Source organism: Felis catus, chromosome E1 (assembly GCF_018350175.1).
Source record: "Felis catus isolate Fca126 chromosome E1, F.catus_Fca126_mat1.0, whole genome shotgun sequence".
In the NCBI taxonomy this organism is placed as follows: Eukaryota; Metazoa; Chordata; class Mammalia; order Carnivora; family Felidae; genus Felis; species Felis catus.
In genome coordinates this window covers 26,786,185-26,810,924 of record NC_058381.1, presented here as the reverse complement: position 1 = coordinate 26,810,924, position 24,740 = coordinate 26,786,185, and the positions used below count along the sequence as shown (strand labels likewise).

Here is a 24,740-nt window from a genome sequence, read left to right as displayed (position 1 = left end):
CTTTTTGCTTTTTCCTCTGAGAATGGGTAGTTGAATCAATATCAGTATGTGTTTTTTTTTTATTTTTGACAGAGAGAGACAGAGAATGAGTGGGGGAAGGGCAGAGAGAGAGGGAGACACAGAATCAGAAGCAGGCTCCAGGCTGTCAGCACAGAGCCTGATGCGGGGCTCAAACTCACAGACTGCGAGACCATGACCCGCGCTGAAGTCAGACCTTCAACCGATTGAGCCACCCAGGGGCCCCAATATCAGTATGTTTTGATAGAAGAAGGATTAGGGAACAAAATTCCTCTCTTGATTACAGCCTTAAATTTCTTTTTTTTTTTTTTTTTTTTTTTTTGCTTTAACATTTGTAGCAGACCTCATTTAGTGGTTGTGTGATAGAAATATAAAACTGGTGCTGGGAAAATTTTAGCTTAATTTCTCTGGTCACAAGTCCTATCTATAGTGGGCAGGACTGATTTGTTCTTTTAAGTGTGCTATTAGTTTGCATCAAAGCAAGATTGTTTTATTACCATTAGTGTGTCCTTGAAGGAGAAGAATTTTTTCTGGGTATTTTTGTTTTATGCCTTCACTTTTTTGGAATTTTATTGCTGTCATTATTGGCTTTTAGTCTTTCCCTTAAGAATAAAAACAAAACCTCTCCTGAAGGTTTACATCTTTAAAAAAAAAATTATAGTAAGCTAGAATGTGATGAGACTTTGAGAAAACTTGATACCTTGAGAACTAAAAAAACAAAGTCAGGGCTAAAAATACTTGTTATTTTTTCTGGCTCCTGTGGTGTATATATGGAATTTTAGCTGCATGTCCAAATACTTTTCATTATACAAGAATTTCATCATAATACTGTCAAACTAAATGGGCCATTCGTTAGTCTTAGAATTTTAGATTCTTTTATTGAAGGATATTAATTATAATGGAATTTAACCTTGAGTAGCAGCTTTAACAGGATTAACAAATAGATAAACAGCAGTGAAGTATAGGAATCTAGTGCAGCCAAACTAAAAACTTTTGTTCTCTAGCTACCCTGAAGGGAGTTAATTCATTTTTGTCTTCTTCCATAATTTACTTGTTACCCAGCTTTTTTATTCACTTGTCTTTTAGGACAATTTTGTTTGTCCTGTTTCTTCTGTGTACTGTCCATTTTGAGCAAGAAACTATTTTTTTAAACCTTCATATCAAAGATAATCGTCAACATATATTAGGGTATTTAAACCAGAGCTTTTCAGGTTTTTGCCATAGATCAATGATGCTGTCAGCTTAAGGCTCTCAGTAATATTTGTTGAGTGAATGACTGTGAATGGGCAATTATATTATTCAAGACAAACGCTGAATTAGACGTTTAAACATTTCTTTTTGGGGCGCCTGGTTGGCTCAGTCGGTTGAGCGTCCGACTTCGGCTCTGGTCATGATCTCGCGGTCTGTGAGTTCGAGCCCCGCGTCGGGCTCTGTGCTGACAGCTCAGAGCCTGGAGCCTGCTTTGGATTCTGTATCTACCTCTCTCTCTGCCCCTCCCTCGCTCATGCTCTGTCTCTCTGTGTGTGTGTGTCTCTCTCTCTCTCTCTCTCTCTCTCTCTCTCTCTCTCTCAAAAATAAACATTAAAAAAAATAATAAAAATAAAAACATTTCTCTTTACTCTTTCAGGATGTTTTTTTTTTCAGGTAGTATTTTCTGCCATCATTTTGACCCATTCATTATTCATTAGTGTATGTTGTGTTTTAATAGTTTGTCAAAATTATTTAGGAAAAGATTCCTTTTTTAATGGTCTATTGTTGAAATGTTTAAAGATGTCAGTTTTGAGAAAAATGTTGAATATTAGGTATTAGGTGTGTCAGCTCATTTGCTCTTTTCATTTTTTCCCCCACTCAGAATTATTATTTTTAAAGATTTTATTTTTAAGTAATGTCTATATCCAATGAGGGGCTTGAATTCACAACCCCCCAGATCAAGAGTCGTATGTCTACCGACTGAGCCAGCCAGGCGCCCCACCACTCAGAATTATTTTAATGACCTATCACATAGTTTATCATCATCGCTGTAGTCTTGTATCCTCAGGAAAAAAATATTTTATGGTTATCAAATTTAGCATGTGAACTTTTGTATTGTTTTTTTCAAATAGATACTTTGTAAAAATTTTTCAAGTAACGATGATGAAGAATTCTAACGCTAAGAGTTCTGATGGAAAAGTACTATAAACAAAATTGAACCTGTTTTCTCTGGGGATACAGATACAAGAGGAGAAAAAACATTTAAGTGCATTAAGCAGACTTTTTCCATTAGGCTATGGTTGATTAAATTCAAAAGAGCTAGGTAAAGATTTGCCATGTGTTCCCCTCTACCTCCCTTCTCTATTGTAGTACTTGTGTTGCAATTCAAGGACTTGTTTTAATTAGTGTAAGAGGTACATATCATTGTCTTGGGTGGGTTGGCTGTACCATTTCACTTTTCATATCTGAATACAACATGTAGAGAAGTATTTTTGCTATGGTTATTATAACATCAGGATATTAGAAGCTTTGCTCAGTAGTCTCTTATTTTTAAGTGATTCCCCCCCCCCCCCCCCGCCAAAAAAAAAAAACACCAAAAAAAATCTTTAGGCTTTTCACTGAGTGTTAGTTATTAGGACTTATTTCCTCAGCAGTGAAAAATGAAATTATGTTACTTTAGTGTAATAGTTGCTTAGTTACTTGATGTATAGGTGAGGATGTACTTAAGATGTTTGTTGGCTTAGAAAACCCTAACAGGTGGTGGTTTTATGCCTAAATCCCATTTAGTGTTAATGAAAATTGTGGGAGTTTGAGGGTATGATGTAAAATGAGGATAAGTTCACTTGAGTTTCTTGAGATAAAAGCATTAAGTTCACCTGAGTTTCCCTAGATAAAACTTAAAGCAATGAGAGAGAAATTTGAAAATTAATGCTGATTAATTTCCTAAACTGTATTTCATATTCTTAAATCATTTAAATTCAGGTGTAACTGGATTTTATGTTAAAAAAAAATGTATGTAGGGGTGCCTGGGTGGCTCAGTCAGTTGAGTGTCCAACTCTTGATTTCAGCTGAGGTCATAATCCCAGTGTCCTGGGATTAAGCCCTGCATCAGGCTCTGCATTGAGTGTGGAGCCTGCTTAGGATGGTCTCTCTTTCCCGCTGTCCCTCTCTCCTGCTCTGTGTCTCTAAGAAAAGAAGAAAAATGTATATAAATTATTGTATTATAGGCTTTTACTATTCCAAACACTTTTTTATTTACTCTTTTTGGGAAGAAGGCAAATTCATTCTCAAGTTTTAAGTGAATAATTTTCCGATATTTGAAGTTTATAGTAACTGTACAACTTTAATATGTAATGGTAATTCTGTGTCTTAGGTTTTTGTAGCTTTTGAACTTAGAACTAGTTTAAAACGTTTTGGTAAAGAGTTCTTGTATAGAACAGATGTTAGAACCATTGTGCTTCTCAGAAGGTAAGGATTTTTGAGGTAAATGGCAATAAAAATACACTAAATAGATTACAAAGAAGTTAAGAACTGGAAGATATTCCTAGGATAACTTTCTTGGAATTAAAAACATGCATATTTTAAGTAATTATAAATCATAATTTGAGGTAAAACTTTTAATGTGACTTTAATTTTGAAGTGATAGAATCTGATTAGCCTGAAAGCACATTAAGATTTTTTTCTCTCAGCGACTCACAAATATACTTGTGATCTAGACCCTTAAATAATTAAATTGAAGTCCATGTGTGCCACTTCTCTTTTCTCCTAGCTTACTGTTTTCTTTAATAAAGCGAAACTCATGAAGTTTTGGCTTTAAATGGATACATATATATATATATAGAGAGAGAGAGAGAGAGAGATCTATATAGATCTATCTATATATGGTTGTCTATAATATAATAGAATGTGAAAGCCTTTTATCTTTAATATTAATGCTTAATATTAATGATTTAAAATTATTCCAGTTCTCAAGTATTGTCATTTTCTATAGCTTACCTCATTTTTTTTAAAGCTTACCTTTTTGGAAAAATAATTAATTGACTTGAAAGACTTGACTAATTTAAAACACTTTAAAAACACTTTAAAGAACATTAACTTTGTAGTGGCACAAATTTCTAGTGCAGTTAAAGTCCACTGTCATTATATGCTTTTTAGTTAATGTTCATTCTCCCATTTGTTGTGTAGGTTATGAATGTAAACCATGTGTCCCTCTAAACACATGCTTCTGCTTTTATTCAAAAGCATCATAGTTTATTATTTTTCTATGAGTGTAGTGTAGACATTTTTAGTGTTGAATTAAGAAAGGTTTTATGTATTTTTTTACTTACATTGAAAGATTCATATGTATATTGTTTACAAAGACATAGGCTATGAAATGATACTAAATTCTATTTGAAACAAAATAAGTTAAAAAGCTCAAGTACAGTTTGTAGCAGTATTCTTTTGATGCTTTGTTAAAGGTATGAAAGGGATAGAGTAATACATTTTTGTTAAACTACATCTGGACTTCTCTCGAAATAACTATGTTAATATTTTTTTGATAAGTTAACTTGGAGTGGTTAATAGGTGAGCTGGCAAAATTGCTGCTTACTAATGAATAGTGAGGGTAGTTACAACTATATCATAAGTGCTATTTAAAATTTTGGTTTTTATATTTTAAAATTTCTTCCCCCAGTAGAGGATCCTATACTGAATAGTAATCATGGGAATCGTTTGTTTGAAACGAGACCTAAGGTGGCTAATAATACGTTGCTTGTTAGGCTGTGTGCCAAAAGCTTCCTTTTTATTCATCACTTATTTTTATAGTTGAGTCGTGGATTAGAATGCTGATGGACATAAAATGTTTTGGGTTAATTATTAACTAGCTAATTTTTTTGGCAAGCTGAATGAATAGAGGAATTAGGACAAGGTAACTAACAAGTAAGCCAGCTTAGAAATTGGCACTTCAGGTATAGAGTGTCTTTAATAAATCCCAGCTTATACAAATGGTCTTTTCATGGATACAGAAATCAAATCAGTATGTTTGCATTACATCATTGCTTTTTTATGCAGTGGGAAAATAATTTTCAGGTACTTTTGTAGAATATATGGCACTTAGGCGTTTTATTCCATATGGAGTAACTTTGAAACCTGATATCTTAATGTGTAGAGATATATTGAAGTGATGGTAGCTCAATATTCTGAGGTGCAGTAGGTTTAATGTACTAAGCGGTAGGGGGTTTACGAATTGAGAGTTTAAATTGTAACACTTTTTGCTTGGCTCTGAGTAGATATAGTTTTTGTTTCTTTCATTTCTCTTGTAGAAGAGGAAGATGGAGTGTGGGAGAATGGACTTTCCTATGAATGTCGTACTCTGCTTTTTAAAGCAGTTCACAATCTGTTGGAACGGTGTTTAATGAACCGGAACTTTGTACGCATTGGCAAGTGGTTTGTAAAGCCTTATGAAAAAGATGAAAAACCTATAAATAAAAGGTAAGCTATCTTATTTAAACTCTTACTTAACATTTCTTAGGTTTGTTAATTTTTATAGCTTTACAGAAAATGTGGAGTAAAACAAGCTATCTTACAGACAGATGAATGAGGTTAATTTTGGCAAAGTACTGTAAGTATGTGATTTTCTCTAACCACTTCACCCTTTCTTTTACACATTTTAAGAATTTTCTTGAAGTGAGAATAGGTTGTGGTTTCAGTATAGTGGCCTAAATTTTTATTCAGGATGATAGAAAAAATGTAGGATGAAAGCAGAGGCTTAAGCAATGAACAGTGCTTATTTTAGTACTATACTAGTGCAAATATATTCACAGTACTCTGTTAAGTAATATTAATACTTGTAAAAGATAGTGATCTGTAGTTATGTTTTGGATTGAGTTAGCTCTTTTCATTCCCAAACTTCTCATTTTGCTTTAAAGTAATTTAAATTTGTGCTTTTCTATATAAGACCTGTTTAGTCTTAGAGTATTTGTAATTTTCTTGAACTTTGAATTAAGCAAATTTATGACACTAATTTGTAGAGTAGGTAGAGGCACAGAAGACTTTTAAGATACCATCTTTTCCTGTTCAGTTAAAAGCTTTAGGTTGCTACAGTTCTCTGTGATTTAAATGGTTTGAGACACAGCCTGTTAGAAGATTTGGTCCCAAGCAGTTGTTAAATTAGTGAGGCTTCAAGAGAGATAAAACAGTGGTAAGATGGAATGTGAGAGAAGGGAAAAGGAAATATTTTAGTTTTCCCTGAAAGATGTGAGGATATGAAGTAAACATTTGGTTATGTTGTATCATTGCTGAGATGCCATCTTTTCTGTCTTATGTGCACATCTTTTTTTTATTATTTTTTTTTTATTTATTTTTTTCAACGTTTTTTATTTATTTTTGGGACAGAGAGAGACAGAGCATGAACGGGGGAGGGGCAGAGAGAGAGGGAGACACAGAATAGGAAACAGGCTCCAGGCTCCGAGCCATCAGCCCAGAGCCTGACGCGGGGCTCGAACTCACGGACCGCGAGATCGTGACCTGGCTGAAGTCGGACGCTTAACTGACTGCGCCGCCCAGGCGCCCCTGTGCACATCTTTTTTTAATGTTCTTTTAAACTTCTCTCTTTAGTTTTATTAGAATGGATGAGTAGATAAACCTGGACAAATCAAGGCTCTTTTATTTTTTCCTCTTTGAAAATGAACATAAACCTTTATTATCAACAAGAAAATTAATTGTACAGGTTAGGAATGAATTCAGTTGCAAAAGACAGAAGACTTAACCACTTGCCTTATGTAGGAATTGATTTTTCTCAATTGCAAGGAATCTGGGGGTATATAGTTCAATACTAGTGCATTGGTTCAGTAATGTCTTCAAGGACTCCGGTTTCCTGGACTTTTCTTCCATGTCGTCTTTAGTCTTTGGCTTTCATCCACATGGTCCCAGTGGGTGTTGTTGCTTTGGATTTCACTCACAGTGAATTCAGGCAGGAAGAGGAAGGGAAGAATTTAGACGGGGTGACCCTTGAATCAGAAAATAGTTTCCTTCTTAGAGACTTTAGCTGACATATCACTGTCTATCCTGAGAGAAACAAATATTTTTATGTGGAAGCATTGCTACTCTGAACAAAATAAGGTTTCTGATTAGAAGAAGAAAGAGAGAACAGATATTAGGTAGGCATTTAGAAGAAGGGGAAATACAGGTTGGTAATTAGCAATGTTCACCAAATACATAATACAGTTTTAAGAAGTCAAGCAGATTACCAAGATCTAAAATGATGAAAAGCTGTGATCCTGAGCCCCAGCTCCTAGATGTGCTCCTTTTACGCATTCCCTTTTAATCCTTTTAACTTTCTTTTAATTTACCTATATACATTTTAAAGCAAGTAACATGCTTACTCTTGAGTTTTCAGTTATTCAGGATTAATCTATTGACTTTGTATTGATGGTTTAGTTACTTTATACTCTTCCTCCATCCCAACCACTTGGACATTGATATACTTGTATGCGTTCTTTTCCCTTTGTTTCTTTCTTATCTTGCCAATAAGATTATAAGAGTTCATAAAAAATATTTACTATGATTATATAAATACTATTTATAGCCAAGCCATATAGTATATTAGGATTATATTCCATTTCCTCTGTATCTTTTTGTTTTCCTCTGTGTTCATGATTATTTCTTTTTTCACTTAATTATCTATGTCAGGGATTGGTAAACTACTACTCCACAGGGTAAATATAGCCTGCCACCTGTTTTTGTAAGTAAAATTTGATTTTAACATAACCATGTTCACTCATTTATGGATTATTTTATGCCTGCCTTCACACTACAGCACAGCCGAATAGAGATAGACGACCCACAAAGCCTAAAATATTTAGCCTAAAATATTTACCCTCTAGCTCTTTTCAGTTATAGTTTTCTGACCTTTGATCTATGTACTGATTGGTGATTCACTCCCAGACTATTTACCAGAAGCACAAATCTTCCCTCCCTTTCTTTAAGTAGTTTGTGTAATCTATTAGTTTCTTTTTCTTTCTCTCTCTTTTTAATTTATTTTTGAGAGAATAGAGAGTGTGTGAGAGTGCACTCAGGAGAGACAGACAGAAAAAGGAAGAGAGGATCCCAGGCACCATCAGTGCAGAGCCTGGCACAGGGCTTAAACTCCCAGACTCTGAGATCATGACCTGAAGCCAAAACCAAAAATCAGGACACTTAAACAACTCGTGCCACTCAGGTGGCCCTCTGTGTGTTTTTGTTTGTTTGTTTTGTTTTTTAAGATTTATTTTTAGAGAGCATGAGCCAGGGAGAAGGGCAAAGGGGGGGGGGGAGAGGAAGAGAGAAAGAAAGAGAGAGACACACAGAGAGAGAGAGAGAGAGAGAGAGAGAGAGACAGAATTTTAAGCAGATTCCACACAGTGCGGAGCCTGACACAGGGCTCAGTCCATGACCCCGGGATCATGACCTGAGCCAAAATCCAAGAGTTGGACACTCAACCAACTGAGCCACCCAGGCTCCCCTCTCTTGTCACTTAATATCTTTATTTGTGGGGCACCTGGATGGCTCAGTTGGTTAAGCATCCAACTCTAGATTTCAGCTAAGGCTATGATCTCACAGTTCATGGGTTTGGGCCCCACATTGGGCTCTGTGCTGACAGCACAGAGCCTGCTAGGGATTCTCTCTCTCCCTCTCTTTCTCTTTTTTTTTTAAAAAAAAATTTTTTTTTTTTAACGTTTATTTATTTTTGAGACAGAGAGAGACAGAACATGAACAGGGGAGAGTCAGAGAGAGAGGGAGACACAGAATCTGAAACAGGCCCCGGGCTCTGAGCTGTCAGCACAGAGCCCGACGCGGGGCTCGAACTCACTGTGAGATCATGACCCGAGCTGAAGTCAGACACTCAACCGACTGAGCCACCCAGGCGCCACTCTCCCTCTCTTTCTGCCCCCTCCCCCATGTGCCTTCACATTCTTTCTTTCTCTCTCTCTTTCTCTCTCCTAGAATACATATTTTAAAAAAATATATGTTTGAGCCCTTCATTTTTCAGTCCTAATTTGGACTGGTTGTTCTATAGGCTCGTTTCACAGCATTCATCATGGGAATTCCCTTTCCCTTATTTCCTAGATCTCATGTTTGCTTTTTTTGTCTTAACTATTTTGGTAGTGCCTATCCACCAGTAGTTTCCTTAAGGGAGTACATGAGAAGTAATATTTTGGGATCCTGAATATCTAAATTACCTCCTTTTCTACTCTTGAGACTTCTGGGCACTAAAATACTGATTGGAAATTCTATTTGTATGTGAGTAGCTATGAAATTGCAGGCTTTAGTAGGGTGACTTGTCGGGGACCTGTTCATTTTATTGGGTGCCTGCTGCCTGTCTATCTGTATGTGTCCCTCCGCACCCCCATGCCTTTAAGCTAATTGCTTTCCCGGAGGAGTCCTTTAGTATCCTAACTAGAGAGTATAAGCTTGGCTGCCGATGTTTAGGGAGTCTACTGGGGAAAGGGGGCTGTAGTTGTACATTTATATTGGGGAAATACTATACTTGTATGGTATTTAGATTTTCACTTAATTTCTCTTTTAAATACATCATTTCAGCTGTATCTAGTATCTTTAAGTGCCGAGTCCCTCTGTTTCATCCAATTCAGAGTGAACTTGTAAGTTTTCCACTGATCTGGAAAGATGTAAAGATCCTGTCTACAGGATGGAGAAGTAGGTCTAGGGGTCTGACTTATCATTTGAACTTTCATTCTTTCTCTTTTAGTTACACCATGCATCCACCTTCACAGATCTACCAGTGTCTTCAACTTTTGTACCTCTCTGGGATTCGGGGTTCTGCGGGTTTAATTCATTTTTTACCTTGGTATCTTCCCGTTAGCCCTTATTTACTAAGTTAGTTACTATTTTTGCTTTTGCTTGCTAGCTCCCCAAATTTTGTGGTCATGTTTTGTCTGTTGCCTTTACTTCCACCATTCTCTTTGTGCTTCTCCTGCCTTTTACTATCTATTTTTGCTTCACAAAGAAGTAGAAATAAATGAATGTGTTCGATGAGCCATGTTAGATACTGGAAGTATCTTTATTTCTCTTCATGCAAGAAGTTCTCTTAATGGGCTATTATTAATAGAAGATACAACTTTTCATATTGGAGATTTCCATAAATCTAGTAGATTCTACTTGTTATTTAATTCTGTAATTGAGCACTAGTGTTTTTCTGTGAGCTGACCCATTTATTTATTTATTTTTAAGTTTGTTTATTTTTGAGAGAGAGCATGAGTGGCGGAGGGGCGGCGTGGGGGACCAGAGGATCCAAAGTGGGCTCTGTGCTGACAGCAGTGAGCATGACGCAGGGCTTGACCCCATGAACCATGAGATCATGACCTGAGCTGAAGTCTGACACTCAACTGACTGAGCCACCCAGGTGCCCCAGGAGGCTGACCCATTTAGAAGGGGGACTAAATTCAAATTGTGTTTTATTAGTGGGGTGGTATCAGAAATAGTATATGCTCTTTTGAATTACTCTTGAAGGATAGTTGTGGTACAAAACTGATTTTATCCAGGAAGAATAAATGCTGTTCCTCAAATCTTTTTTCCTAGGAGCTTACCTGCCATCTCCCCTCCCTTTAGAAAAGCAAGTAGAAGGGTACCTAGGTGTCTCAGTTGGTTGAATATCTGACTTTGGCTCAGGTCATGATCTCACGCTTCATGAGTTCAAGCCCCGTGTCAGGCTCCATGCTGCCAGCTTGGAGCCTGTTGCCTGCTTTGTATTCTGTGTCTCCCTTTCTCTCTCTGCCCCTCCCCTACTTGTACACATGTGCGCGCTCTCTGTCCCTCCCAAAAATAAATAAACATTTAAAAAAAAAAAAGGAAAGGAAAAAGCAAGTAGAAAAACCCAGCATATAAGTCTGTCAGTTGCTTTAAATTATGGTTTGGGACTACTAACTTTTCCAGTGAATTCAATGGAATGATAATTGGGAAGGTAGATAAAGATTAGATTATAAATTAGTGCACTTCTAGCCCATTATGAAGCTAACCCATTAAGCATAATATATACTATTTTTGTTCACTAATCAGTTCACTTTTTGTTAAACTTGTATACACTTTCTTAAAAAGAATTAACACAGTTGTCAAGGAAGGAAATTGTTACTGTGAAACTGGTTTGATTTGAACAAAGGAGAAAATACTATTACTGACCTCTTCTTTATTCTTCCTCCTTTTATGCCCCATAAATATAGATTCTCATTTTCTAATAATCTGGACTTCAGTATAGCTAATTGTCTGATTAACTGTAACAGTCTTCAGGGACTCAGGAAATGGAATTAAATCTAGTGGTATAGCTAGGTTAGCTGTAAAGAACCCCTCAACTATATGGGTAATTAACCACAGAAATTTAAGAAGCTATAAGGATAATTAACACAGAAAAATTGAAAAGAATTACTTTTAAATCTGCCATCTTCAGGTATTGTTAAAAGAATGATCAGTGTTTTGTCTTAACAGTTTAGGTATTTTCCTACAGTGTAGGGGGCTCTATCAGATGACAGTCGCTGTGTTTGCTAGTAAAAGCACAGGTAAATGGATGTAGTAAGTACCAATGACTTACTAGCATTACAGGTGCCCCTAGTAAGAGTTTTAAATGCTTGTAGGAATGTACACAGAGTAGAAAGTTATTAGTAAGGATTTTTTTTTTAAGACTGCTAGTCCAGGAGCACCTGAGTGGCTTAGTTGGTTGTGTCTGGCTCTTGATTTCCGCTCAGGTCATGATCTCATGGTTCATGAGTTCGAGCCCTATAAGTTTGAGCCCTGCCTTGGGATTCATGCTGAGTGTGTGGAGCCTGCTTGGGATTCTCTGTCTGCTCTTCCTCCACTTGCACATGCGCGCTCTCGCTCTCGCTCTCTCTCTCTCAAAATAAACTTAACAAAAAGACTGCTAGTCCAGTATCTTACAGTATGTATTTACATAGGAGTCTGCTAAATGGCAGTTGAGATCATATAGGAGAGAAGTTAATAGGGAACACTGAATATATACCTTAATTTTGCTGTGTTCCCTCAACTATGTTCCCGTATGTAGCCGTATAATTAATTTCTATGCAAAAATATATTTGGTAAATCTGCTTTGAGATTTTTACTGTGTAAGATACCTTTAACTTCAATTTTAAAGGCAGTGTAGGAAATATGTATATACACATATATAAGATATATGTATATGTATAGTTACATGTGTATATATAAGTAAAATAAATCTTTTCTGGATAGAACATAAAGGAGATGGGATCAAATGTCTGTTCTGTATGTTCTAAGCCGTTATGGTTAAGTATTAGCAAAGAGAGCCTGGTTCACAGAGATTTTCGTCTTATGGCGTGAAGCAGGCAAAGTTCACAGGATGGAGAGGAGTACATCCCTGAGTATTTGTGCAGAGTTAATTGTAACTAGAATATTAGGGCAAAATAAGGAAATATAATCCCTATTTTTTTTCTTTTAAAGAAATTTTAGAACCGTGCTATTCAAGATAGTAGCCACTAGCCACTGGTGGCTATTTAAATTTCAGTTAATTGAAATAAAGTTGGAATTCAGTTTCTCAGTTTCACTAACCATATTTCAAGTGCTCCTGTGACTAGTGGCTATTGTATTGGGTGATGTAGATAATAGAGTATTTCCATCATAACAGAAAGTTCTTTTGGATGGTGTTGTTTATACCAGAGCCTTTACAGTTATAATTAAAATAATACTTCAGGAGCTTTCCTGAATTAGTTGGTCAAGCTTTTGTTATTAAGGCGATACATGAAGGAATATACTTTAAATTTCACCCATAAAACTGTTTATCTTTACTACACCTGTGGTTTCTACACAGTGACTTTAATATTTTAATAAATATAAACACAAGATTTAAATTTCATTTGGAGATACATAAGCAGCCATTTTATATAGCTTTAGGATGTCCTTTGGTTGGGTTCCTCAATACCTCTGAAAACTTGAACTTCTAGGTAAGATAAGAGCTATCACTTATTTTTTCTAAGGATTCCTTTTCTTTCTTCCTGCATTCTAAGGTAATAGTGTCCAATGGAAATTTTGTGAGTTACAAATGTAATTTTAAATCTTCTAGTAGATACATTGAAAAAGGTAAAAACAAAAAACCAGGTGAAATCAATTTTAATATATTTAACTCAGTACATCCAGAATAGCATTTTAGCATGTAATTAATTCTGCAAAGAATATTGAGATATTTTACTTTTCTTAAATAAGTTTTTGAAGTTTAATGTCTATTCAATAATTAGAGTACATCTCAGTTTGGACTGGGCACATTTTAAGTGCTCAGTAGTCACGTGTATATATTAGCTGTTGCATTAGCAGTATAGTTCCAGGACTTTAAGTCCAGCTGAGCTTGGTCTAGTGTTTATTGGTAAAAGATATTTTTTATCTGGTTTTCTGAACCCTCTTGGAATTGTATGTTAAATTTTGAGACTCTCAAAGATAGGGGAAACCTTCACCTATCTCAAAGTACCTACTATTTGCCCAGTTGGACATAGTTGCTGTCTTTTTTTTTCCCCCCTCTCTGCAGCCTGTGTTGGTCTGTCATTAATGTCTCTTCAAGATTATTATGTGTCCTATTTTCTGAAATCTTAAGTGATGATATAATAGTACTTATGACCCATGAAATTTCTCTAATGCTTCAGTCATTAGGATTTACATGGTCAGTTTTCTACATTCTCATGCTTTCCAGAAGCATTTATGAGAAAAATTAAGTGCTAAGAAAGACTTCTTCCTTTTTTCCTCTCATTTGAACTTTTCTTACTATCATTTCTTACATGGTTTTTACCATAGACTCCTATAATCTCTCCTTTTGACCTATTGGCTTTATTTATTTTTTTTTTTTAAATTTTTTTTTTTTCAGTGTTTATTTTTTTTTGGGACAGAGAGAGACAGAGCATGAACGGGGGAGGGGCAGAGAAAGAGGGAGACACAGAATCGGAAACAGGCTCCAGGCTCTGAGCCATCAGCCCAGAGCCTGACGCGGGGCTCGAACCCACAGACCGCGAGATCGTGACCTGGCTGAAGTCGGACGCTTAGCCGACTGCGCCACCCAGGCGCCCCATGACCTATTGGCTTTAGATATGAATGATAATAGGGAAGGTTTTTTTTGTTTGTTTGTTTTTTCTCTCTGAAGGGGAGGAGGGTAGTGAGAAACCTTTGCTCAAGCAGAACTGTCCAGGCTGTGTTCAGAATAAGGACTTCATGTGTATTAACTCAATTCTTAAAACAACTCTGTTATTACTTCAGTTTTACAATTGCTAAACCTGAAGCACAGAGAGGTTAAGTCCCTTATCCAGGGTCATACATCTTGCTAGTATTGGAGCTAGATTATAGGGCATGAAAGATAGGACAGATTGTGGACCCTGTAGACCACTGTTTCTTCTGTATCTACATCTTTTTATTTATTTATTTTTTTAATTTTTTTTTTCCAACGTTTGTTTATTTTTGGGACAGAGAGAGACAGAGCATGAATGGGGGAGGGGCAGAGAGAGAGGGAGACACAGAATCGGAAACAGGCTCCAGGCTCTGAGCCATCAGCCCAGAGCCCGACGCGGGGCTCGAACTCCCAGACCGCGAGATTGTGACCTGGCTGAAGTCGGACGCTTAACCCACTGCGCCACCCAGGCGCCCCTGTATCTACATCTTTTTAAAGTGATAGGAAGTAGTAAAAGAATACTTACAAATTTCTTTTCTCTCTCTTTCTCTTAAGTTTATTTATTTATTTTGAGAGACGGACTGTGAACAGGGGTGGGGCAGAGAGAGGGAGAGAAGGAGAATACCAAGCAGGCTCCTCACTGTCAGCACAGAGCCGGATGCAGGGCTTGAACTGACACACTGTGAGATCATGTCCTGAGCTGAAATTAAGAGTTGGACACTTAACCAACTGAACCATCCAGGCGCCCCCTGACAAATTTTTTATATTGGAGAAATATAATTTTTTATATTGGAGAAATATAAGCGTATAAAGAGTACTTGCAGAGCATCTGAAGATGTAAACCAGAATATCATTGCTTTCTAAGTATTCATTACACTGTAGTGTAAGTAATGTGTTTAATAAGTGAGCAGGAGTATATTCAAAATTCACAGATGAAATGTTATCTTTTAGATTTTAATAAAGCTCTCTTGTTCATGGAGATATGTTCAGAATACCTAATGTTGAAGTTATAAATTTAAGAAATTAAAAATGGTACCATGAGAGCTACAGAAATATAGATTAATGCAGTAGCCAAACTTGATGTGGAATAACCTTGAAAGATTAAAACAGTAGTGATGTGTCCATGTTTTAACCTGGGAGTATGGCCTGGGCTTTGAAATTTTTGAAAGCTATCCAGGTTGATTGTAATAAAAGACAGGTTTGGAAATTATTGGATTAATGGAATAAAAATCTAGGAATTGGGGGAACTGGTTTTTTTATTGTGGTAAACTAGACACAACAAATTTACCATTTTAACCATTTTTCAGTGTACAGTTCAGTGGCATCAAGTATATTCGTGTTGTTGTGCAACCATCACCACTATCTACAGAACCTTTTCATCATTCCAAATTGAAAATCTGCCCTTTAATAACTCCTCCTTATATAGTCCCCTCCTCCTAGCCGCTGGTAACCACTGTTCTACTTTGTGTCGCTATAAATTTGGCTGTTTTAGTTACGTTATATAAGTGGAATTATATAGTATTTGTCCTTTTGTGTCTGGCTTATTTCACTTAGCTTAATGTCCTCAGGTTCTGATCCTTGTAGTATGCACCACAATTTCATTTCTTTTTAAGGCTGAATATTCCATTGTATTTTTATTCCACGTGTTGTTTATCCATTCATCTGATAGTGGATGATTGTTTTTTTCCACTTTTTGTGTGTTGTGAATAATGCTGCTATGCATATTGGTGTGCGAATATCTGTTCAAGTCCCTGCTTTTAGTTCTTTTGGGAATATACCTAGAAGTGGAATTGTTGGATCATATAGTAATTCTGTGTTTGATTTTTTTTTTTCTTTTTAAAGGAACTGCCATACTTTTTCATAGCAGCTACACCATTTTACATTCTCACTAGGAGGATTCCAATTTTTCCACATCCTCACAAACACTTCTTTTCTAAAATATTTTATTTAATAATAGCCATCCTAGAGTTGAAATGGTATATTGAAGATTTGATTTGTATTTCCTTAATGATGAGTGATGTTGAGTATCTTTTCATGAGGTTGGTGGCTGTTTGTATATCTTCTTTGGAGATATAAGAAGTCCTGTTTTAAGTCCTTTGTCCACTTAAAATTGGCTATTAGGATGACTAGGATGTTAAGTCAACGTTCTCTTTAACTAGTTTTATGATTTTAAGACAAGCCTGTTAACTTCTTTGTGCTTTAAATTCCCAGTCAGCAAAATGGGATATCATCTTCCTGTACCTACCTAACAGAAGTGCTAAAACTAAATGAGATATGGCATCTCTTAGAACAGTGTACATATTAAACTATTAGAATAGGTGTTTATAAGCATATTTTCATTTTGTCTTAGAAATAATGTTTTGTTTAATTTCAGTACTTAAATGAGGAATGTTTACTATTCTACAACAGATTATTTGCTCAGGTTTCATCTGTAAACTTTTGCTTCACTCATCTTTTTGTTTTGGTTATTACAGTATTAGCTCCTAGAGAACAAGGTATTCTCTGCAGTAACTATAGTAGCTAGCAGTACCTTGGATTCTTTTTTTTTTAATTTTAGAGAGAAAGTGCATGAGTGAGTGAGGGATAGGGGCAGAGAGAGAGAGAGAGAGAGAGAGAGAGAGGAAGAATCTCAAGCAGTCTCCATGCTCAGCACGAAGCCTGGCAAGGCTCAATCCTATGATCCTGGGATTGTGACCCCAGCTGATAACAAGAGTTGGACGCTCAACCAGCTGAGCCACCCAGTTGTCCCACCATGGATTCTCATTGTAGTTACACATATTTAACTCCATTTTTCTAAGTGCTAAGTGCCAAAGATGTTTTAAGTGATGTTATAAATAATATCTTCTCCTTGAAATAAGAGCCATTCTGAATTTAATATGGCAGTATTATGTAACACTTTTTTGTCCTATAATATTTTCTGACTAGAATATTGTCTTTAATTTTAGAAATTTTTAGAATTTTAGAAATTTAGAATTTTAGAAATTTTATGCCATATTAAGAATGGTTAGTTTTTTCTCCTGTATTCACAAATTTGATTTATTTTAAATCATTTTATATTAGAATTAGATTAGCCTATATTAGGAACATATGCTAGCAATATAAGAGATGATATTTTTCTTTATTCATAGGCATCTGGAATGGAGAGCTGCTGATAAGTAGGGCAATACAGATAAATAGTGGCAGCTGAGAGATTGTGTATTGGAATGTTGGGTTTTTACAAAACCCTTTGGAGACAAATTTTTTTACATCAGCCAAGTTTTTGTGAATTAAGAGTTATGAGGGTTAAGTACTCATTGTACATAATGGAAAGCCTATATTAGGCCTTCATTTTACAGACCATGGTGTTTGTATATACCAGATTATGTTTATTTTCCTAAATAATATTTAATAGAATATAAGTAGTGTACTTTTTAAAAAACATTTTCCAGATTATAGTAATCTTTTTAGGAAAAACTTGAGGCATGTTATTTGCTTTTTATGTCATGATAAAATCAATTTTGAGTTTCCTTTTTATTCTCATTTAACATTTACATACGAAATGAAACATAGTCAAACTGTATTTTTAAGAACTATATTTCACTGATTTTTTTTCCCTAAATTTTTTTTATATTTATATATTTTGGGGGAGAGAGAGCGTGAGCAGGGCTGGGGCAGAGAGAGAAGGGGACAGAGGATCTGAAGTGTGCTGACAGCAGCAAGCCTGATATGGGGGGCTCAGATTCACTAACTGTGAGATCATGACCTAAGCCAATATCAGATGCTCAACCGACTGAGCCACCCAGGTGCCCTATACTTCACTGATTAAAAACAGGAAGTAGTATATAAAATTCATGTTTCCTAGCCTCTTAGTCTTTTAAAGATAAAGAACATGAGACTGTTTTAGGTTGTTGCTTACACTTGCAAATGTTCTTGAAAGTATTTGCAAGTCAGATTTTAAAATTTACTATTCAGTTACTGAATAAGCACATAGCATTCATAATCATTTTTCTAAAATACTTAATTGATCTTTAAAACTAACCAAATTACAATTTCTTTGTGTAATCATTCTTGCTAGAGTCACTTAATATTTTTTTTGATGTAAGTATTCTTAGTAATTCCCCAGTAAACTCATAAATTTTGTCTCATTTATTGAGAAATATTTGTCTTCTAAAGTTTCCTGAAAATCCCGTAAAAAAAAAAAAAAAACAAAACCCAAAAACGGGCCGTCTGGGTGGCTCTGTCGGTTAAGCGTCTGACTTCGGCTCAGGTCATGATCTCATGGTTCGTGGGTTCAAGCCCCACGTTGGGCTCTGTGCTGACAGCTCAGAGCCTGGAGTCTGCTTTGGATTCTGTCTCCCTCTCTCTCTACACCCCCCACCCCTTCTCTCAAAAATACTTATTTTTATTTTAAATTAAATAATTTAAAAAATTTAAAAAAACGCAAAAAACCTTGTAACGGTAAAAAATATATGTATAGTCATTCTAACCAGTTGAATATAAATTTTCTTAAGTTTTTTTTTTTTTAGCATTTTGTCCTTTTTTTATTGTTTAGAGAGAGAAATGCTTTGAAAATTATCTGCCTGTTTTAAAATGGGCCAGTCTCTCTCAGAAATTAAACATTAATGGTTGGCTAAGACAAAAATGCTGTTTAGAAATTATATTTATATGCCCTATTACTCAGCCTTAACAATTATAGAAGAACTGTGTCAGGAAAGAGGACAAAGAAAGAAAAGTACAAATATGGCTATCTATGTATTCCCACATATAGTTACAAAATATTGCGTATATACTTGTTTACTTTAGATACCTTCTTTGAGAAAAATGTATTGAGGCCTAGGAGTAATATTTAAAAATCTTAATGTTGGGGCTCCTGGGTGGCGCAGTCGGTTAAGCGTCCGACTTCAGCCAGGTCACAATCTCGCGGGCAGTGAGTGCGAGCCCCGTGTTGGGCTCTGGGCTGATGGCTCAGAGCCTGGAGCCTGTTTCCTATTCTGTGTCTCCCTCTCTCTCTGCCCCTCCCCCGTTCATGCTCTGTCTCTCTCTGTCCCAAAAATAAATAAACGTTGAAAAAAAAAATTAAAAAAAAATAAATAAATAAAAATCTTAATGTTTCAACTGGTATCAAGAATCACGTATTTTTAACAAAGGGTATTAGAATCACACTCTTGACCTTGTGTTTTCCTTGAAGCAGTGTTATATATAGGCCACACCATCACTTTGTTGATGAATAGTATTATTTTCTAGCCTACAGTTTCTGGGTTGTCTGTATCTTTATAAATTATGCTTGCAAACCATCAAGTTTTTTCCTGAGCTTATCTCTGTCTTTTTTTTTTTTTTTAATTTTTTTTTTTCAACGTTTATTTATTTTTGGGACAGAGAGAGACAGAGCATGAACGGGGGAGGGGCAGAGAGAGAGGGAGACACAGAATCGGAAACAGGCTCCAGGCTCCGAGCCATCAGCTCAGAGCCCGACGCGGGGCTCGAACTCACGGACCGTGAGATCGTGACCTGGCTGAAGTCGGACGCTTAACCGACTGCGCCACCCAGGCGCCCCTATCTCTGTCTTTTAGTACCTTATGAAGTATAGCTAGTAACAATCAAATTACATTCTGACTTGATCTGTTCTCCCAACTCTGTAAATTCATTAGGTATATTTTCTGTCTTCTAGATTATTTCAGGCAACAGTTCTATGATGTATTTCTTCATTACATAACATGGATCATCATTTTCCCAGCCCCCTATAATAATTTCTTCATCAGTTTTCAGTGCCGTGTTCCTTGCTAATCTCATCCTAAAGTTAGTGCCATATATTTAGATTTCTGTCATGGTAGCACCTCACTTTTGGTTCCAGTTTCTGTATTGGCCATTGCTGTGTAACAAACCACTCCCAAAACATGGAGGTGTAACAGCAGTTCTGTGTTTTCAGTAACGTGTCTGCTCGTCAACTAGGGGTTAGCCAATCTAGTCCACACTGTGAACTGCAGGTTGGGTAGAGGTATATTTTATATAATTCTCATGGGAATGAAAGAAGCACTGAAGGGCAATCCAGACTGCATATGCATGTTTTAAGCTTCTGCTTGCCAAAGCAAGTACAAAGCAAGCCTGAGTCAGGTTGGGGAGGTATATTTCACCTCTAATGGGAGGAACTACAATGTCACACCAAAAAGCCTGGATAAAAGAGGGTGAGTGGAGTCCCTGGCTGGCTTAGTTGGTGAGGCACGCGACTCTTGATCTCGTGGTTGTGAGTTGACCCCCACATTGGGTTTAAAGATTACTTAAAAATAAAATCTTTTAAAACAATAAAAGGGTGAGCAAAACCTATTACAAAGCTATAGTAATCAAAACAGTGTGGTATTGGGACGCCTGGGTGGCTCAGTCGGTTAAGCATCTGACTTCATCTCAGGTCATGATCGCGGTTTGTGGATTCGAGATCTGTGTCGAGCTCTGTGCTGACAGCTTGGAGCCTGGAGCCTGCTTTGGATTCTGTGTTTCCCTCTCTCTCTGCTCCTCCCTGGCTCATGCTCACGCTCAAAAATAAATAAACATTAACAAATTTTAAAACAAAACCCAGTGTGGTCCTAGCATACAGACATGTAAATCAATGGAATAGAAAGTCCAGAAATAAGCTTGTATGTATGTATTTAAATGATCTTTGCAAGGATGGCAGTACCACTCTGGGGAAAAGAGCATTTCTTCAATAAATAATGGTGAGAAAACTTAGTATCCACAGGTAAAAGAATTAAGCTGGACTTTATCTTACATTACATACAAAAATGAACTCAAAATGGATTAAAAATCTAAGTAAGACCTAAAACAATAAAACTTGTAGAAGAAAATAGGGAGAAAGCTTTATGACTTCAGATTTGCTAATGATTTTCTGGTTATGACATCAAAAGCATAGGCAACAAAAGCAAACATAGACAACTGAACTATATCAAACTTAAATACCTTTGTGCATCAGTGGACATAATCAGTGAAAAGGCAATTTATGGATTGGGAGACAATGTTTGCAAATCATATATCCGTTAAGGCATTAATATCCAGCATGTATGAAGAACTACAACTCAACAACAAAAAGTCAAGTAACCCAATTTAAAAATGGGCAAAAGGCTTGAAAAGACATTTTGAAGATATACAGAGGGTCAATAAGCATATTAAAAAAAAAAAAAAAAGATGGTCAACATTACAAATCCGAGAAATGCAAGTCAAAACCACAATGAGATACCACCTCACATCTGCTAGGATGGTTACTATTAAAAAAAAAATCACAAAGGTTAGTGAGGGTAGAGAAATAGGAACCCTTGGTGCACTCTTGGTGGGATTGTAAAATGCTACAACTGTTCTGGAAAACCTTATGGAGGTTCCTCAAAAAATTAAGAATAGAACTACATGATCCAGTAATACTACTTCTAAGAGAAATGAAAGCAGGATCTTGTCTTTTTTCTTTTTCAAGTTTCTATTTAAATTCTAGTTAGTTAACATGTAGTGTAATATTTGTTTCAAGAGTATAATTCAGTGATTTCTCACATTTAACGCCCATTGCTCATCATGACAAGTGCTCTCTTTAATACCCATCACCCATTTAGCCCATTCCCCCACCCACTTCCCCTCTAGCAATCCTCAGTTTATTCTCTGTAGCTGAGTCTGTTTTATGTTTTGCCTTTCTTTTTTTCCCCCCTATGTTCACCTGTTTTGTTTCTTAAATTCTACATGAGGGAAATCGTATGGTATTTTTCTTTGACTTAGTTCACTTAGCATAACACACTCTAGCTTCATCCACATCATTGCAAACGGCAAGGTTTCATTCTTGTTTTTTATGGCTGAGTAATATTCCATTGTATGTATGTATAAACCATATCTTTATCCATTCATCAGTAGATGGCTATTTGGGCTCTTTCCATAGTTGGCTATTGTTGATAATGCTGCTGTAAACATTGAGGTGTGTCTTCTGAATTAGTATTTTTGTGTCCGTTGGGTAGATACCTAGTAGTGCTATTGCTAGATTGTAGGGTAGTTCTATTTTTAACTTTTTGAGGAACCTCCACACTTTTCCAGAGTGGCTGCCCCAGTATGCATTCCCACCAGTAGTGTAAGAGGGTTTGCCTTTCTTTGCATCCTTGCCAACATCTGTTGTTTCCTGTGTTGTTAATTTTAGCTACTCTTACAAGTATGAGATGATTCTTATTGTAGTTTTGATTTGTATTTCCCTGATGATGAGTGATGTTGAGCATCTCTTCATGTGTCTGTTAGCCATCTGTGTGTCTTTTATGGAAAAATGTCTGTTCATGTGTTCTGCCCCCCCCCCCCCTTTTTTTAGACAGCACAAGTGAGTGAGGGGCAGAGAGATGAGAGTCCTGGGTGGAGGGTGGTGGAGAGAAAGAATGAAAGAGAAAGAGCAAAGCAGGGCTCACCTGAAGAGGGACTCGAGCTCTTCTGATGTGGGACTCAAACTCATGAACTGTGAGATCATGACCTGAGTCGAAGCCAGATGTTTAACTGAGCCACCCAGGTGCCCTGTTCTGCCCATTTCTTAACTGGATTATTTGTTTTTTTTAGGTGTTGAGTTTGATAAGTTCTTTATAGATTTTGGATACTAACCCTTTATCCAATATATTGTTTGTAAATATCTCCTCCCATTCTGAACAGTTACCTTTTAGTTTTGTTGATTGTTTTCTTCGCCATGCAGAAGATTTTTTGTCTTGATGAAGTCCCAGTAGTTCATTTTTGCTTTTGTGTTGTTTGCCTCTGGAGATGTGTCTAGTAAGAGATTGCTATGGCCAGTGTCAGAGAGGTTGCTGCCCATGTTCTTCTCTAGGATTTTGATGGTTTCCTGTCTCACATTTAGGTCTTTCATCCCTTTTGAATTTATTTTTGTGTATGGTGTAAGAAAATGTTCCACTTTCATTCTTCTGTATGTTGTTGTCCACCAATCCCAACACCTTTTGTTGAAGAGACTGTCTTTTTTCCATTGCATATTCTTTCCGGCTTTGCCGAAGATTAGTTGACCGTATAGTTTGGGTCCATTTTTTGTTTTCTATTTTGTTCCATTAATCTATGTGTCTGTTTTTGTGCCAGTACCATACTATCTTGATGACTACAGGAAAGCAGGATCTTGAAGAGATTTGCACACCCATGTTCATAGCAGCACTTTTCCCAATAGCCAAGAGGTAGAAACAACCCAAATGTCCATTGATGGATGAATGGTTAAGCAAAATGTGTTATGTACACAGTGGATTTTTATTTACCATGTAAAAGGAAAGGAATCCTGTCACATGCTACACCATGTATCAACCTTGATATTAATGCTAAGTGAAAAAAGCCAGTCACAAAGACAAAAACTGTATGACTCTACTTACATGAAGTAGATCTAAAGTAGTCAAATTCTGGGTGCCTGAGTGGCTTGCTTGGTTAAGTGTCCAACTCTTGATCTCAGCTCAGGTCTTGATCTCAGGGTTATGAGTTCAAGCCCCACGTTGGGCTTCACTCTGCATGTGGAGCCTTCTTAAAAAAAGAAAAGTACTCAAATTTGTAGAAACAGAAAGTGGAATGGTGATTGCCAGGGACTGAGATGATGTAAAAAGAGGGAATTGTTGTTTAATGGGTGTAATTTCAGATTTACATAATGAAAAGTTCTGGAGATCTAGTTCAGAATGATAGGAATATATTTAACATTACTGAACAGCACACTTAAAAATGGTTAAGATGATACATTTTATGTTGTGTTTTTTACTGTGATTAAAGAAATGAAAGAAGAGTGAAGAATTGGGGCCAATAACTCAATTTTCTACAAATATTAAAGTTACAGTTTTTCTATCAAGGAATTTACAACATGGCAGGAATTCAATTAGTTAAATAAGTAATAGTAGTGTTATAATAAATACTATGATAAGCATAGACTATTATAGGAACACAGAGATAATGTTTAAAGGAGCGTTGGAGAATGATGAAGAAGTCGGGAGGAATTCGGGGTAAACAAAGGAGGGGTTCTTAGTGGATTAAATACCTCTGCCTGGAGAGTTAGGCAAGGATCAGATTCTGAAGGGTCTAAAGTGCTGTGCTAAGGTGTTTTTTTGTTGTTGTTTTCAGTCCTTAAGGCATTGGGGAACTATTGATTTTGAGCCTGTCCGTTACGTGATCAGAATTAATTTTTAGGAAGATTGCTGGCAGCAGTGAAAAGATAAATTAGAGATTTTAATAGTTATTCAGACCTTAAAAAGACAATTGACAAATCATAGATACTTAAAGAAATAGAATCAGTAGGAATTGCTGATGGTTTAGTTAATTATAGGGAGTTTAGGAAAAAAGAAAAGTTTAGTGTGATTTACATGTCTGGCTTGGACAGCTATATAGGTACAGACTTGATAAGAAAAGGAATGTTTGATTAGAAATGAGTGGTTCAGGAGATGCCTGGCTGTCTCAGTCGGTTAAGCCTCTGACTCTTGATTTCGGTTCAAGTCAGGATCTTGTGGTTCGTGAGTTGGAGCCCTGTGTCCGTCTGTGCTGACAGTGTGGAGCCTGCTTGGGATTCTATCTCTCCATCTCTCCTTGCCCCTCCCTCACGTGCTCTTTCTCTCCCTCAAAATAAATATTTTTAAAAAAAGAAATAAGTAGCTCAGATACAGAATTTATC

General features: G+C 36.4%; 1 protein-coding gene across 2 annotated transcripts in view; it reads left to right on the top strand.

Moving 5' to 3' along the window:
* MED13 (mediator complex subunit 13) overlaps positions 1-24,740 on the top strand; it is a 111,357-nt gene that overhangs the window by 5,696 nt on the left and 80,921 nt on the right. For both annotated transcript variants that reach the window (XM_011289087.4, XR_002149032.3), the window contains exon 3: positions 5,292-5,460. In XM_011289087.4, the coding sequence (XP_011287389.1) occupies positions 5,292-5,460 (169 nt within the window). The remainder of the gene's footprint in view (positions 1-5,291; positions 5,461-24,740) is intronic.